This window comes from Urocitellus parryii, chromosome 6 (genome assembly GCF_045843805.1).
Source record: "Urocitellus parryii isolate mUroPar1 chromosome 6, mUroPar1.hap1, whole genome shotgun sequence".
Lineage (NCBI taxonomy): Eukaryota > Metazoa > Chordata > Mammalia > Rodentia > Sciuridae > Urocitellus > Urocitellus parryii.
The window spans coordinates 23,172,413-23,187,800 of record NC_135536.1 but is presented as its reverse complement, the minus strand read 5'-3'; the positions used below and the strand labels follow the sequence as shown (position 1 = coordinate 23,187,800).

Genomic DNA, 15,388 nt, shown 5'->3' with positions numbered 1-15,388 from the left:
AAACAGATCTAACAAAAAAAAAGGATTAAAAAGGGACATTGTAAAAATTTATGCCAATAAAGTCAACAATTTAGATGAAATCAACAAGTCTCTTTAAAGGTACATATTAATAAAATGATCAAGAAGAAACAGAATTTCTGAATATCCTTAAATCTATAAAAAGCTTTCCTAAAACAAAAACTATAGGCCTAAATGGTTTTATTAATTTAAAAGAACAATACAATCTTTCTGGCATGCTCTTCAAAAATAAAAAACACAAATCAAAATTTATTTTATAAGGCCATATCATTACACTGATATTTAAATCAGATAACGATATTAGAAGGAATGAAAGGATAAATATTCCTCATGAACAGATAAAAAGATTATTCATAAACTAATAAACCAAACCTAGACAGTATAAGACAAAATATATGTGATAAAATTGAGTTAATCCCAAGAATAGACCATTTGTTTACTAATAACAGGCAATCTCAATTAGTTGATTGAGGCAGGGAGAAAAATAAAACTGTTTTTATTTGCAGGTGATGTGTCTATGTACTAGGAAAACACAAGGTACTACAGAATCATCAAAAATAACACCACCAACAAAAAACACTAGAGAACAAACAAAAGAAGAAAGCAAAGTTCCAAACTATAGTATTAATATTAAAAATTATATTTCAAAATACTAGAAATAAAATCTGGAATTTGAGAATTTTAAATACCCTTTTTGTATCATCTGAAATCACAAAAAAATATATAAATGAATCTAAAAAAAAATTTCAAGCCTGTAATGTTTAAAACAATAAAAAAGTTAAAGACCACCTAAATAAATAGATATTCCATATTCATGGATTAGATGATTCAATATTAAGATATCTTTCTCCTCCAATTAATTTATATATTCAACATAATCATATCAAAACACCAGTGGATCTTTTTAAAACCTGAAAAATTAATTCTAAGATGTGTAATGAATTAAAATGTTCTAAGAATACAAAGCAATGAAAAACTATCATTAAATCAAAAAGTAGAAATAAAAGCAATCATACTGATATAATAAACTTTATAGATCTACCTTCTAAAACATTCACAATTTGACATTGATATCTAAGTATACAATTGGTTCTTCTGTATTTCTCCCCACCGACAATTTCATGTATTTATAATATATATTATAGTTATCCTTATGCAAAGAAATTATTTGCAGGATGATAATATTAATAATACCAACTGAAAATAAAACTGAGTTCTAATCTACTGTTAAATACGGAGTAACCCATAATGTGTGACCACATAGCTTTTATCTATAATTTTGATAATTAGATGTTAATGTACTGTAATTTTTAAAAAAGGAGCATTTACTACTGGCACAATTTGTTTCTATCATTCAACTGCCTAGAGCAACAGTTCTCAAAATGCAGCTTAGAATCTGTACAACATCCCTCAACAACACTAGTAAGACACGATTTTCCTTTTAACACTCAATTTCTCATAATATGAAAAAATGTAAAGAACAGTTTTTCCAGAGGTCACAGAATATGTTAGTATAAAAACAGATATAACACAGAGGAAAAATGAGAATCTAACTTGTTTTCATGTATGCCACCAACTAAAGAGATTTGCAAAAGTGCTAAACAAGGTGACTCTTCTAGTTATCATCCTGAAAACTAATTTTATTAATTTTTTATATTAATGCAGAATGACTCTGTAGTTATTACTTCAAACAAAAACATTTTTAAAATTCTTACTTTCAGTTTTTAATTCGGTACACATTGACGTGTGTGCGTGTGTGTGTGCGTGTGTGCATGTGTGATTACTTTTATGTTTAAAAGGCTCTTTAACTCCTCAAAATTCTAACACTGTATATGTTGGTCCTGAAATCAAAAACTAATCACTGCAGTATAATAAAAAGCAATTTTTCTAAGTGGCACATGCAAGACAGTGACCCTAATTTTTAAAAGGAAAAATGAAACATTTATTTCAAAAGGATTATCATATGTTAAAGTTTAGATTTTCTTATTGAGACACTATATTAAGCCTCTTACACACAGTAACTAAGCTAAGGCAGAAGAATTGCAAGTTCAAGGCCAGCCCTGAAAACTTAGTAAAACGCTGACTCAAAATAAAAATAAAAATGAAAATAAAAAAGTGCTGGAAGGTATAGCTCAGTGTTAGAGCACATCTGTATTAGTCCTCAGTATCACACAAACAGAAAAAAAAGCTTCTTCAGAGTTCACAATAAACAATGGTTTAGGTTCAACAAAACAAGATACACTCAGGATTTCTACATATAACTGATTTTTTTTTTTCTTCTCAAAAGTAATGATCCAAGTCTCTGGGCCAACTTTTAAAATTAGATATTGCCTACATATCAAATCCTGCCACTATTCTCCCAAATTCTCCTTCTTACACTTATATTCTCACAAATTTGATTACAATCTTCTAATATGTTATATGTTTGCCTATTTATTATATTTATTTCCTACAGTAAGCTACTTAGCTTAGGGAAAGTTTTTTTCCCCTTCATTCACTAATGTATTCTCAGCCACTAGGATGCCTTAATACAATACAAGAACAAAATAAATATTTGTTTAATGAACTAATGGAAACAAATGCAAATGTCCTCACTTTATCTGGGTAGAAGAATGTCTTCCCAAATTAATACGTGAAAGCATCGAGTAGATACAAATGCAATGCACAGAGGAAGGACACTGGTGGCTGCAGGAAAATTCTCAGGGCTCAAAAGAGTTTCCTCTTTTAGTCTCAGAAATGAAGAGATAGGAAAGGTGATGGGTTTGGAAACAGTCCAAGCTAGGGGTAGTACAAGTACCATTTTCCCAATTGTAGGATTCCATGAATATAAAGAAAAAATAAGAACAAAAGCAGTTGACACACCTCTCTTCTCCAGATTTATTTCTTCCAGAAGTTGCTCCTGCCTTTCTATCTGTTCGAAGAGACATTGGAGCTCAGATTCCTTGTTTTCAGTCAGATCTCGGAGTTGTTGTCTACAGAGAATCAGCTGTTGTCGCAGATTTTTCTCTCTGGATTCTTTCTCTCTCAGCTCCTCACAGAGCCACTGAAGTTTAGTCTAAAAAAAATAACATTTACATCTAATATTTCAGAAAACAAAACAAAACTCTTCAAAACAGTGCATTTCAAAATATGAGGGAAAAATAAAGTAACATCTGATAATCTGAACAGAGACAATAAACAAAATTTAAGCAAAATTTGTATATAACCATGTTTTATTTAGCATGAATGTTGGTAGTAGTTAAAAGTTGATTAGAAACTTTTCAGAAAATCTAAGATAAAAAAAAAAATCCCAGAATAGAACCACTTTATTTCATAGATTTTTTTAAAGACAAAATTCCTACTTATTATATCTAAAATGCCTATCTCCATACATTCAATGAATTCAGGTAAAAGAGATTAACTATAGGATTCAGGGGAAAAAAATCAACATGTTCCTTCAATTAAGACGCCAGAGCCAGGCACAGTGTTGCACACCTGTAATTCCAGCAGCTCTGGAGGCTGAGACAGGAAGATCTCAAGTTCAAAGCCAACCTCAGCAAAAAGTGAGGTAGTAAGCAATAAGACCCTGTCTCTAAATAAAATATACAATAGGCCTGGGGATGTGGCTTAGTGATCCAGTGCCCTGATTTCAATCCCCAGTACCTCATTCCCCAAAAAAAATAGGCCAGGAAAGTTAAGACAAATGTTTCCCATGGACTCTATCTTCAAATATATTTAATATTTAAAGTGTGAATGTGGGGGAAATACTTCTATACAGGAGACAGTCATATCTCAGGACCTTTCCTGAGTAAGGCTACCCTTCATTTTCCATTTCATTTTAAACAATCTAAATGGTTCTCATCACAGTAAGATGTATATACAGAGTGTCACCACAAACAGATATATACTGAGTGAAGCAGACTATGAGAAGCAACATCAGGCTAAGTTATATGATTGTTTACCTAAATAACACTTCCTCAAAGATAGGGAATAGGGGAGGAAAGGAAAAGGGAGGGGAGGGAAAGGGAGGGGGAATAAGTAAATCTCTATTTTCAGACAGGATGCCCATACATAAAACTCAAATGACTTTATTTTAAAAACCTATTAGAATAAAAGAGTTCAGCATGTTGCAGTATATAAATTCATTATTTTAAAAATATTATTTCTATAGATTTGCAATGAGAGGTCAAAACATAAAATTCAAAAACAGAAGCATATTTATAATAACACCAAAGGAATAAAACACAAGCTAGGTATGGTGGTGCAAGCTTGTAATCCCAGTGGTTCAAGAAGTTGAGGCAGGAGGATTGCAAGTTCAAGGCCAGTTTCAGCAACTTTGTGAAAACCTGTCTCGAAATTTAAAAATATTAAAAGGACTGGGGATGCAGCTAAGTGCCCCTGGGTTCAATGCCCAGTATGTAGGGGGAAAAAAAGAATTAAAAGCCAATAAACTTTTGAAAAGAGCAAAACCTATATGAAGAAAAATTTTAAAACACTGCACTGTCATGGGCTGGGAATATAGTTCAGTGGTAAAGCACCTGCCTAGCTAGCACAAAGCCCTTGGTTCAATCCCTAGCACCACAAGAAAATAAAGCAAAAAACAGTGATACAAAACAATGTTGAGAAGAATTAATCCAAGATACCTGAATAAAGGAGCTGAAACAAAAAGCTTTCAAAAGAAAACAGGCATAGGTCTTTGTAAGCTTGGCTTGACAAACTGTTTCTTAGAAATAAAATCAAAAGCATCAAAAGAAAAAAGTTGATAAATTGAACATCATAAAAATAAAAAATCTTGTGCTTCAAAGATTTACATTCACTAAAAGAAAAGACACATTACTAAATGAGAGAAAATATTTTTAAGCCATATATCTGTTAAGGGACTTATATCTAGAATATGTAAAAAGTCAGTATAGAATTTTTAAAACAGGCATAAAATCTTAATAGACATTTCTCCAAAGAAGGTATACAAGTAGACAATATGGACATAAAAAAAAAAGCTCAACTTGGTTAGCCATTGGGAAATGCAAATGAAAACCACCATGAAATTCCACTTCATATATAGCAAGCTAAAAATTAATACCAAAGACAACTATTAGTGTGGATGAATAGAAACTGGAACTCATATTGCTGGCAGGAATGTACGGGTATAAAGACCCTTTGGAAAACAATCTGAAAGTTCCACAAAGGGCTAAACAAAGAATTACCATACAACCTAGCAATTCTATTCCTAGGTATATGAAAACGTATGTCCTGTAGAAACTCATACAAGTATATTCATAGCAACATAGACACAACAGTGTAAAAAAATGGAAACAACCCAATATTCACCAAATGATAAATGGATAAATAAAATTAGATATATGCAAATAATGGAATATTATTTGGCAACAAAAGAAAGGGTACTGTTATATGCCATCACACGAATGAGCCTTGAGAATATTCTACTAAATAAAAGAAGTCAACCACAAAAGACTGTAAATCATAAAATATCACAAATGTAAAATTCCAGAATAGACAAATTTATAGAGTAGGAAGATCCGTAGTTGGCTAGGACTGGAAATGTAGTTGAGCACCGATTGGCAAGCAAAGGGATAGTGATTTTCTTTTGGGGTGATAAAAGTTTCCTAAAATTCATTGTGCTGATGGCTATATAACTGTCATTACACTAAAAACCATTGAATAATACTAGAAAAGAATGAGAGAATTTAGGATATTTGAATTTTACCTCAGTTTAGCTGTTACTTAATCACCATAACAGGTAGGGTAAAAAGATAAAGAGGTTAGGGAAATGAAGCTAAAATGAAACTTCCCTGAAGAACAGAGATCTGGATATTAGTACCTGCTATGCAGTTTGTCGACCTCTGTCTCATTCAAATGTCACTCGATAAATACAGAAGTCACAAACTTCGAATGGGCTGTGAAATCTAATTAAGATTAAGATATTTAATAAATATTTTGTTCCTCAATATTCCCTTTGAAATACTCATGGAAATAGGAAGAAGTTAAGTTTCCATAAGACAGAAAACATGGGCAATTCCCTGCCTGATAAAAGCAGGGATTTTCTACTGTACCTTTTTCTGAAACATGAGGAAAAAGGAGTTGAGTTGAATGTGTGGTGAAATATCATCATCCTCCTTTGGCAAATGAGACTGTAGTTCAGAAAGTATGCTCCTTAAAGTGTACTCTACACAGAGCAGAGAAAATGTGGGAGGCTGGAAATCAAGAAATTACTATAATTCTATAATACTTCAAGCCAATGAAAGTGTAAGGAATGAACCAAAGTATGTGAGTTAGTAAGCTAAGCAATCCATCCCTGTGTCCAAAAAAATAAAAAATAAGAAATAAAAAAATACATATATGAGAAACATCAAGGCAAAAAGATTTGTTTTGGCTCATGGTTTCATAGGTTTCAGTCCTTGGTTGGCCAGGGCCATGGCTTTGGGCCTAAGACAAGGCAGAAGATCAAGGCAGAAGGGTGTGGCAGAAGAAAGTTGCTCAGTTCATGGCAGCTAGGAAGCAGAAAGAGAGAACAAGAGACAGACAGACACACAGACAACAGATACAGGGACTGGAGGAATGGGAGAAGAAGCCAGAAACAAGATATATATATAGGGCATGTCCACAGTGACTTACCCCCTCCACCTAGGCCCCACAGTCTACATGTGTGCCACTTCCCAATAATGCCATCAAATATGTATCACTTATCACTTATGGATAAATCCATTGATGAGGTCAAAATCCTCATGATTCAATCATGTGCCACATCTGAAAATTGTGTACTATGGATCAAGCCTTTAAAACCTGAGCCTTTGGGGTACACTGTAGATCCAAATCCTAACTATGTATCTGAAATTTGAAGATGCCCACAAGTTATGGAAAAGGTAGAAGAAAATCAGTGTTGATGGTCAAATTTCTAGCTTATAAAGCTGTAAAACAGGAAACCTAGAAGAAACAAATATTTAAGAGTGAAAGAAGTTAATGCTAGCTTGGAAAATGTTGGAGTTGATGAGCCTATGAAACACAGAAGCACAGATAGATAGATGAATATATGGATCTGAAGCATAAAAGACCTGAAGAAAAAATACAGACTAAAGAATCATCAAGCCATTCACGGAGAATCAGCAGAATAAATAAGAGAAACCAATGAGAGTGACTACAGAAATACTTGAGAGTTTAGAAAATATGAACAGAAGCCTGAAAGTAACAGAAAAAGGGCTGCAACGGTGAAAAGAAAACTCAAGTCTGGGGTGATGGAACAGAAATTTAAAAAAAAAAAATACAACAAAATGGATATACTCAATATCAAATAGTGTCAGAAAGAAAGGACCAAGTATATTTTACAATAAAAAACACATGTCTTATCAAAATTAACTGCAGCTCCCTCTATCTAACCAAAAAAAGACTAAAATATGAACATCATACTGTTGATAGTGATTATTTCTAAGGAGAGAGGAGTAGAAAGAGAGATAATGTAAACATTCAGAATTTATTCTGCTTACTTCTATACTGTCAAAAACCTTTAAGATGTGAATGAATTCAATGAATTATATGATACAAATTATTCTCTACAATTTAACTAGTATTTTCAGATATAGATCATTCGGAAAATGATTCTGAATGTTATTGTCACTTATTTATTGATATTAACTAGAAAAAAATAAGAGGAAACTTACACTCTTCCTACCTTCTTCTACCATTAAACCACAATCTGAATCTACAGACCATGATGTTTGTTCACCTCACCAAATCTTGCCATCTCATCGAGAAAATAATCCAAAGAGCCCCAGTGAGTATCATATTATTAATACAATGCAGGGGGGAAAAGAAATATTATATCTAGTATCTGGAAAAGACATATTGACAGCCAAGACTTTTTGCAGAATTTCGCACCATAAATAAATACACATATTTATACTTGCAAAGAATTTAAATCTTCAATACTTTCTTCAGGAATGTTGTAACATTATCAGATGAAACTCCAAAGGGACTGGCATGTATAGATGGATGCACCACAGCTAGTACAAACTTCAGCACATAGCCGTGATCCCATACTTGCAACTCAATGAAAACTGAGATGCTGTTAAGTTCTCATAAAGAGAAAGAGCACCTTCTGTTTGAGGAACAAAAACAGAAAGTGATGTTTTGAAAATAAAAAGTCCAATTACTTTTTTAGAATGAGTATCTTAACAAAGCTGAATAAATACTCAGATGTAACACATTTAGAATATGATCACTATTAATCTGAACTACAAAAATACAGCTACAAAGAAAGGCTAAAAGAATGCACATATGCAGACCCCAGTATCTCTACATTCTTCAGGCACTGACCTAAATAATGGCTTTCAGGTGGCATTTTGAAAGCTACAGATTCGGATTCTGTTCAACCAATTTTGAGACTTTTAAATTACTTCACCAAGTAGTTTCATGGATCAAGATATTAACCATTGTGCTTCAGAAATTGGGGAAGCTGGACAAAAGGCAAATCTATAATCCTCATATTCACATTTCAAAATTGAAATGCCTGTAGAATAAGGTACATTTTTCAAAAAGATTAAATCACTGGCAATGGAAATCCACTATACATGAGTTCTGGAAGCACTGGACTGAGATCAGGTATTACTTAATGTTATAAAGAATGATTACATGTCAGAATATTAAAATGATTTATTAGCAAGATGGTGGTAATTATTACCATTTGATAGAGAATAAAATAACTTTGGTAAACTGAATATATTTACATAGGATAAAGGCATTTAAAAGTCATAAGCCCAAAAGAATACACTTTTTTAAAAAGTATCAAATAGAATACAAACTGATAAAGGGTATGTTTGCCACAGCCTACAGAAGAGACCTTGTAAGAAAGGTAAACAGAAGTCAGTTTTTTCATCCTCCTATCAATAGGAAGACCACCTGCTCTGAAAACAAGTCATGTTTAGGTAATAACTTAGTATTTAATTGGATTGGTTTGCATCAGCTATGGTAAAAGTAAATAGCTCCAAGTGCCAGGTGAGACGCACAAAACCAAGAAAGGAGAAAGTACTGCTTTTCTAGACATATGCCACTCATTCAGACTATTTTTAAACTATTTTATCTTTCTGAAGTACATGTGGATTCAAGTATCATATCCATTTCTATGAAATCTGCTCTATAAAACACAACAAATGAAAGAAACATTTCCCCCTTCAACACTGGGAATCAATAAAAAGTGTAGGGAACCATGCCGAATTATACTGTAGATATACTTTACTAATATGATCAGGTACAAGATTCTTCTCAGCTCCATTTTCTATCACATGAGAATGAAACCATAGTTTTATCAGATCATCTGATACCTCAAAATAAAAACAATTTCATATCATAATTATGTAATTGCCTGCTATTTTAAATGTTCACTCACTACCAATTCAATTTCTTATAATTGATGTAGTAAAAACAAAATGAATCCCTGGGGATCCAGTGCTTCAATCCTTTGCCTTAATCTGTTTTTGCTCAGGGATTTAATTGCAAATGCAAAAAACAAGTTCACATTTTCCATTCCTCGGCACTATTCCACCTGCTCCATCCCAATCTCTAACCTTTATTAACAACCTCGGGTGGTTACTATTGCTAAGAGTTGGTAAGAGTGAAACAACATATTTCTTTCTTTCTAACAATAATCAATTTGGTTCCCCTAAAAACAAAATAAAACAATAAGCAACAACAATGAAAAACTACCCCTGAAACAAAGTATTAAACGGGTCTGATAGGTGTATCCTCCAAAAATTCATATGGGAAATTTGGGTTTCACTGAAAACCCAAAGTGTGACTGTATATAGAAATAGTATCTTTATGAAGGTCATAAAGGTCAGATCAGGGTCAGGCCCTAATCTGACAGTTCTGGTGTCTTTATAGGAAGAGGAAAATATACCATAATTCTTTCTCTTAAAGAGCACACAGAACAAAAGTCAAGTGACATCATAGAGAAAAGCTGGCCCTTTACAAGCCAGGAAGACAGCTCACCAAAAGCCAAACCTGCACCTTGATCTGGGATTTTCAGCCTTCAGATTTGTGAGAAAATAAATGTCTGTTGTTAAAGCCATCAAGCCTGGAGTGTTTTGTTATCACAGCCGAGGCAGGCTAATAAAATATGGCCTTTAATTTATACCTATGAAGTCATTACTTCATTATCAAACAGAATAAAAATAGGTTATAGTTACATTCTTGTTACAAATTGAATATATATGTAGAATATATTAATCCAAAACGAAATATCAATTTACAGAAATTTAATCAACCAATAATCAATTATGAGAATCGGTATTTATTAGATAAATATCTTCATTAAGAATCTTGGAGAAGCAGCTTGGAACACAGTACAGGAATAACTTTAACAATTCCAAATAATAATTAGCTGACAAGGCTATTAATCAAAGAGCAAAAACCATTCTATTAATGGCTCACAGGAGCATTTTACAGATTATATAATAGGCTCATTTATTTAACTATATCAACAAGCACTGCTAAATAAACCAAAACAGAGAATTTCAAAATAAAGCAATTTTTTTTTACCTTCATTGTTGACAGCTTACAACCAAGTGGGAATGTTTGTAAGTATCTAGTAAAACTATCCCAATGATGTTTTAATCTGTGAGAATTCTCTACTAAAATTCAGCATAATAATACAGTCACTATAGAATGACACAGAACTAAAAACCAAGGAAAACAGAAAACTCATATAAAAAGATTACAACTTAGAGAGTTAGCAAAAATATTAGGACCCATAATTTTGCTGTGTTAACAACTATGCATCCTTCATCAAAACTATAAAAATAATTTGGGGGGAAAAATGCTTACATAAGAACCAGAAAAAGTGAGAATGGTAATTATTAAGAATGTTCTAGGTCACCAAAACAAAACTAACCCATCAAATTCATGCCAACCTAAAAATATAATTATAATCTAAGTAAATACTCTCCCTACATTTTAATTAGTTATGAATAAGAAAAATAGCAAATATGTAATATGTAATATTTAAATAGTTCCATTTAAATATTACATATTTAAAATATAAAATTTGCTCAAATTGAACATATTCCATGTATACATCTAAAGCATATTTTCAACAAATGAATCAAGATACCAAGTACAATATTTTCTTTTCTGTATGACTACAAAAATGATTATGCAGATCCCTCAACACAATTAAACACACTGGGTCTAATATTTCTCACACAATGACTGTTTAAAAATGCCCGTGTTATAAAATGACAATATTAACAAATGTAAAGTTTATATTCAAGTCTAATTTACACATCTAGGAGAGAGAAGCAATGGCAGAGAGTTCAGAAACTCAAGCTCAAAACCCTTCTCAGTAACTAATTAGTTTTATGTCCTTAAGTAAAACTCAACACTGCCTAAGCCTCAGTTTTCCTATCTACAAACTGAGGTCAAACAATATGATATCAAAAGCTGTCATAGTTTTATGGGAAGGAAATGAAAATGATTATCGATGCCCTGAACATGTTATACTACAAAGTGTGAACCCTAGGGAAAATAGCAGAGGATAATATAGAAAACTCCCCAAACAAGTTGTGTGTTTCTTGTCCACATAATCTTCAAGTTTACAACTCTGATCAAATAAAAGCAATCTCCAGAAGCAGAACATTTGTTGAAGTCAAATTTTTTATTTATAATATTAAGTTATAATATTTAATCTGAGGAAGCAACTTGAGTGGAAAAATGAATGGATAGACAGATACAGATAGATACTTAAAAAAAAAAACATTTATTGAGCCATTAGCCTGGCATTGCAGTTATAGGCTAAAAAGGTAAGGAATAGGAAAGACAGATAACTTCCCTGGTAAAACTTACAGACTAAGGAAAAAAGAGTAAATGAGGACTCAATACAATGGGATGAAGACCAAGAAGGAAGAATATAGCTTTCTATAGCCAAAGAAGTATATTAAATTCACCTGTTTGCATCTTAAGGAAGTAATTAATATTGGTGTCCTAGAATTAAATGTGAAAATGAGAGCACTGAGGATCCTACCTGTGCAGAAGACATCAGCTTTTCTTTATTAAATATCACTAAATGGTAATTTAAGATGTGGGATAAACTGTGATTCTTTTTAGGTACCATGTGGTTCCATCCTGAGAGAGTGCCTGTTAGCTCTAGATTTGGGAAGCTGTCCCCATTGTCTCACCTGAGTGTCTTTAAGCTATTTCCCATTTATTTCTACAATTTGAATCTAAATTCTGATCTGCACCTGTGTCCTTACTTCTCTTTTGACTTTCCAGTGCAAATTGAACTTTCTGGATACAAATTCTTGCCTCAGAATCTCATTCAATACCTTTGTTAGTTTGCCTCCCTAGGACTGTGCGTCCCCATTTATTTGAATACCAACCTTGCCTAGAGTGTTCTAGTTTGGCTTAAAAATCCAGCACCCTCTGACATAACATTAATCATCACTGGCAAGTTATCACCAAAATTTTACTCTCATCTTTGCTTGTTTTTAAATTTCTTTTAAAAATCCTTAATAAAGAGTGTCACCCTATCTCACCCAGTCTATGGGAAAAGCCTCTTAACTTGTCTACCTGCCTCAAATCTTACCACCTCTAATCTGCCTTTCACATTACTATCAGGGTAATCCTTCAAAAATATAAACATGAGCATGTCACTCACTTTTTCAAAGCTCCTTTGTGATTCTTCACAACATACAGATCTAAATCCAAGCTCCTAAAAATGACAGACAATACACTTGTCTACAAACATAATCCGTCTCTCTGCCTGTGGCCTATTCCCCTTCTTCTCTGTCTCACCCTTTGATATTCTATTCTTGCCAAAGCACTTTGGGTTTCTTTGCATTTATCATGCTATTCTTCCATGCCATTCCTAAAATGATTTTCTCTGTACCATACTTCAAGATTCATCAGCATTATCAGCCTCTGCGGTAGCATCAGCATAATTGTAAAACAGTTCTTAAAATCTAGTAAAATTGTCTGCATATGTGTCTGCCTTTCCTAAATAAAGTTGGTTCCCAGGAAGCAGGACCATGTCTTACTCCTTTTTATGCCCATCTCTTGTCACGAAGTCTCTAAGACATTGTAGTTATTTGTTATTAATTAATCTAAATCAAATTTGACCTCTACATGCCTTGTTAGAATTTATGACAAAAACATATCCCTAATCTACAGGAACTCCTTGCCTGGCATTTTTTAACAACCATCTCTACCTTCTTCCTTCCTGTAATGTCTTATCCTGACCTTTCATTGGTTATTTTATCTCTGAACCTGGTCCAATTCTCAGGTGGACTTCACGTTTATGTGATGTCACCACTGCCAACAAAGCAACAGTGATAAAATCCCCACCCAATACTCCAGTTCTTCTAGAATTAACACTAACAGAAGAAATTCATTTAGTTGATTTATGAAAACAATTACCAAATGCCCTCTCAGAGGTCCTTCCAATACTGCAAGATGTCAGCATGGACTAGCTGAATAGCAATTCTACTTTCCATATAGTTTTTGTCCTCTGATTTGAGATCTTATCTTCAATACTTATAGAGCTGTCTAGTCATAGTTCATGGGAATTACAGTATTGTAGCCCATCAATAACCTAAGCCATCTTTCTAGTAAATAGATTCAATTCCTCCTTAGTCAGTTGGTCAGGATGGTATTTTTTATCACAGCCTTTTACAGTGTAGAAAGAACAGTTGTCTCATGCAGTATTAAAACTGGTCTGATCAGAAGTTCAATCCCATTAAATGATAAGGGAAAACTGCTTGCTAGCTCCCAAATTAAAGAGCTATGATTAAGAGTCATCTCTGGCTCTCATAATTTAACTGAACCACAGCAGTGAAAGCTTTCTGTTCAGAAATGATAAAGATTTTAACTTGAAAGAAAATTCCAAGTACATTGCTCTTGTTGTCAGAATTGCAGAGTTGGGAAAAAGAAGAGAAATGTTATATTAATGCACAACAGAAGTTTCTGGCCAAAAAATACTGAGATAGCAAAACATATATATTCTAAATTTGCTATGCAGGTGACAAAAATACAAATTTGCATTTATTTCTATCAAAAATGGTTAGGGAAGCAGAGCATTAGTGTTTGTAAAGAAAAATTTATGAGGTAAGATAAATTCTAGTATTCAATTATAATACTGTTATTTTCTTAACAAAAATGTTCTTTGTTTCTTTCTTCTGTTTGAAGAGACTTGTCTAATGCAGAGCTGGCCTTCAAAGGTGACTTCTATCTTTGCATGGCCTCCCACCTATTCCTCACTCAACAACCTCAGTGCATTATCTGTGATTACTCAAATACTCTTTATCTTCTTGCCACTGTTCTACCATAACTAGCCAACTGCAGAACTTCTACATATATTTGGTTGGACCAATTTTAAAACATTGCTCTTTTCTAATACAGCTTCTAAGGATATGCTTACAACATCATATTCCACGGCCATCTCAATACAAATGTCAGAGATACTTCCTTGTCCTATGTTCCTTTTTCAGTGGTGACATGTCTATAACAATACAGCACACTAAAATATTTTAAAATGTGTTTACATCTGAGTTTTCCCTATTATACTATATGAGAGCAAAGTGCATGGCTTGCTAGTCCTTATATCCACAGTGTGACACAAAGTATTATACAATTAATGAATCTTGTGAATGAACAAAGACTTTAGATAGCAGTATGTATAGTGGTTAAGACATTAATTGTGACTCAGATATGTCAGGTAATTTGGTTTTTCTTTCTTTACATGGCAATGCACAAGTCACTTTTCTTCTATGAGACCTCATTTATTTTTAAAATAAGGATAATAGACAAAACTTAAAGGTTCTTTTTTATAATAAAATCCTAAATCGGAGTTTAATTGTTGAAGTTTGTAGTATAGGTGGCTTTCTTATAGAATTTAAATGAAATATTTTTTTATATTAGTATCTTAAAACTAAGGGAAACTAGACTAAAAAGGAGTGAAAGTGCATAAGAGTTGGCACTTCAAGTAGGTACTAAAAACTTAATGGTCTTAATATCCCATAAATCCTAATAAATGAACTTGCAAGTTGATCTGAAATATTAAGGTCGCTGATACTTATCCCACAATGTAGTAGAACCTTTTCTATAAAATTTGAAAATTGTCCCATTTGTTTTTGCTTACCTTCCATTAAACTCAAATCATAATGCCATAGACTCATGAGGAAGGGAAGTCATCTTCAGAATATCAAGTTCACACCTCTCCATTTTGTGAATTACTCAGCAAGGTGAGAAGATTTGCTTGAGCCATATTGAGCTGCCAGACTGTTTGTGCTTACCCCAAAAAACCAAATTATATTTTGGCTAATTTCTAAATGTTAAAATAAGAAACATAAAATTTTCTTAATGTATTGCACTGACATCTTTCCTAGAATGA

The 15,388-nt window shown here is 32.9% G+C and overlaps 1 protein-coding gene across 1 annotated transcript in view; it reads right to left on the bottom strand.

The window, feature by feature from the left end:
• Cep128 (centrosomal protein 128) overlaps window positions 1-15,388 on the bottom strand; it is a 373,328-nt gene that overhangs the window by 212,130 nt on the left and 145,810 nt on the right. The window contains exon 18 of the mRNA XM_077799967.1: window positions 2,881-3,073. Coding sequence (XP_077656093.1) covers window positions 2,881-3,073 — 193 coding nt within the window. The remainder of the gene's footprint in view (window positions 1-2,880; window positions 3,074-15,388) is intronic.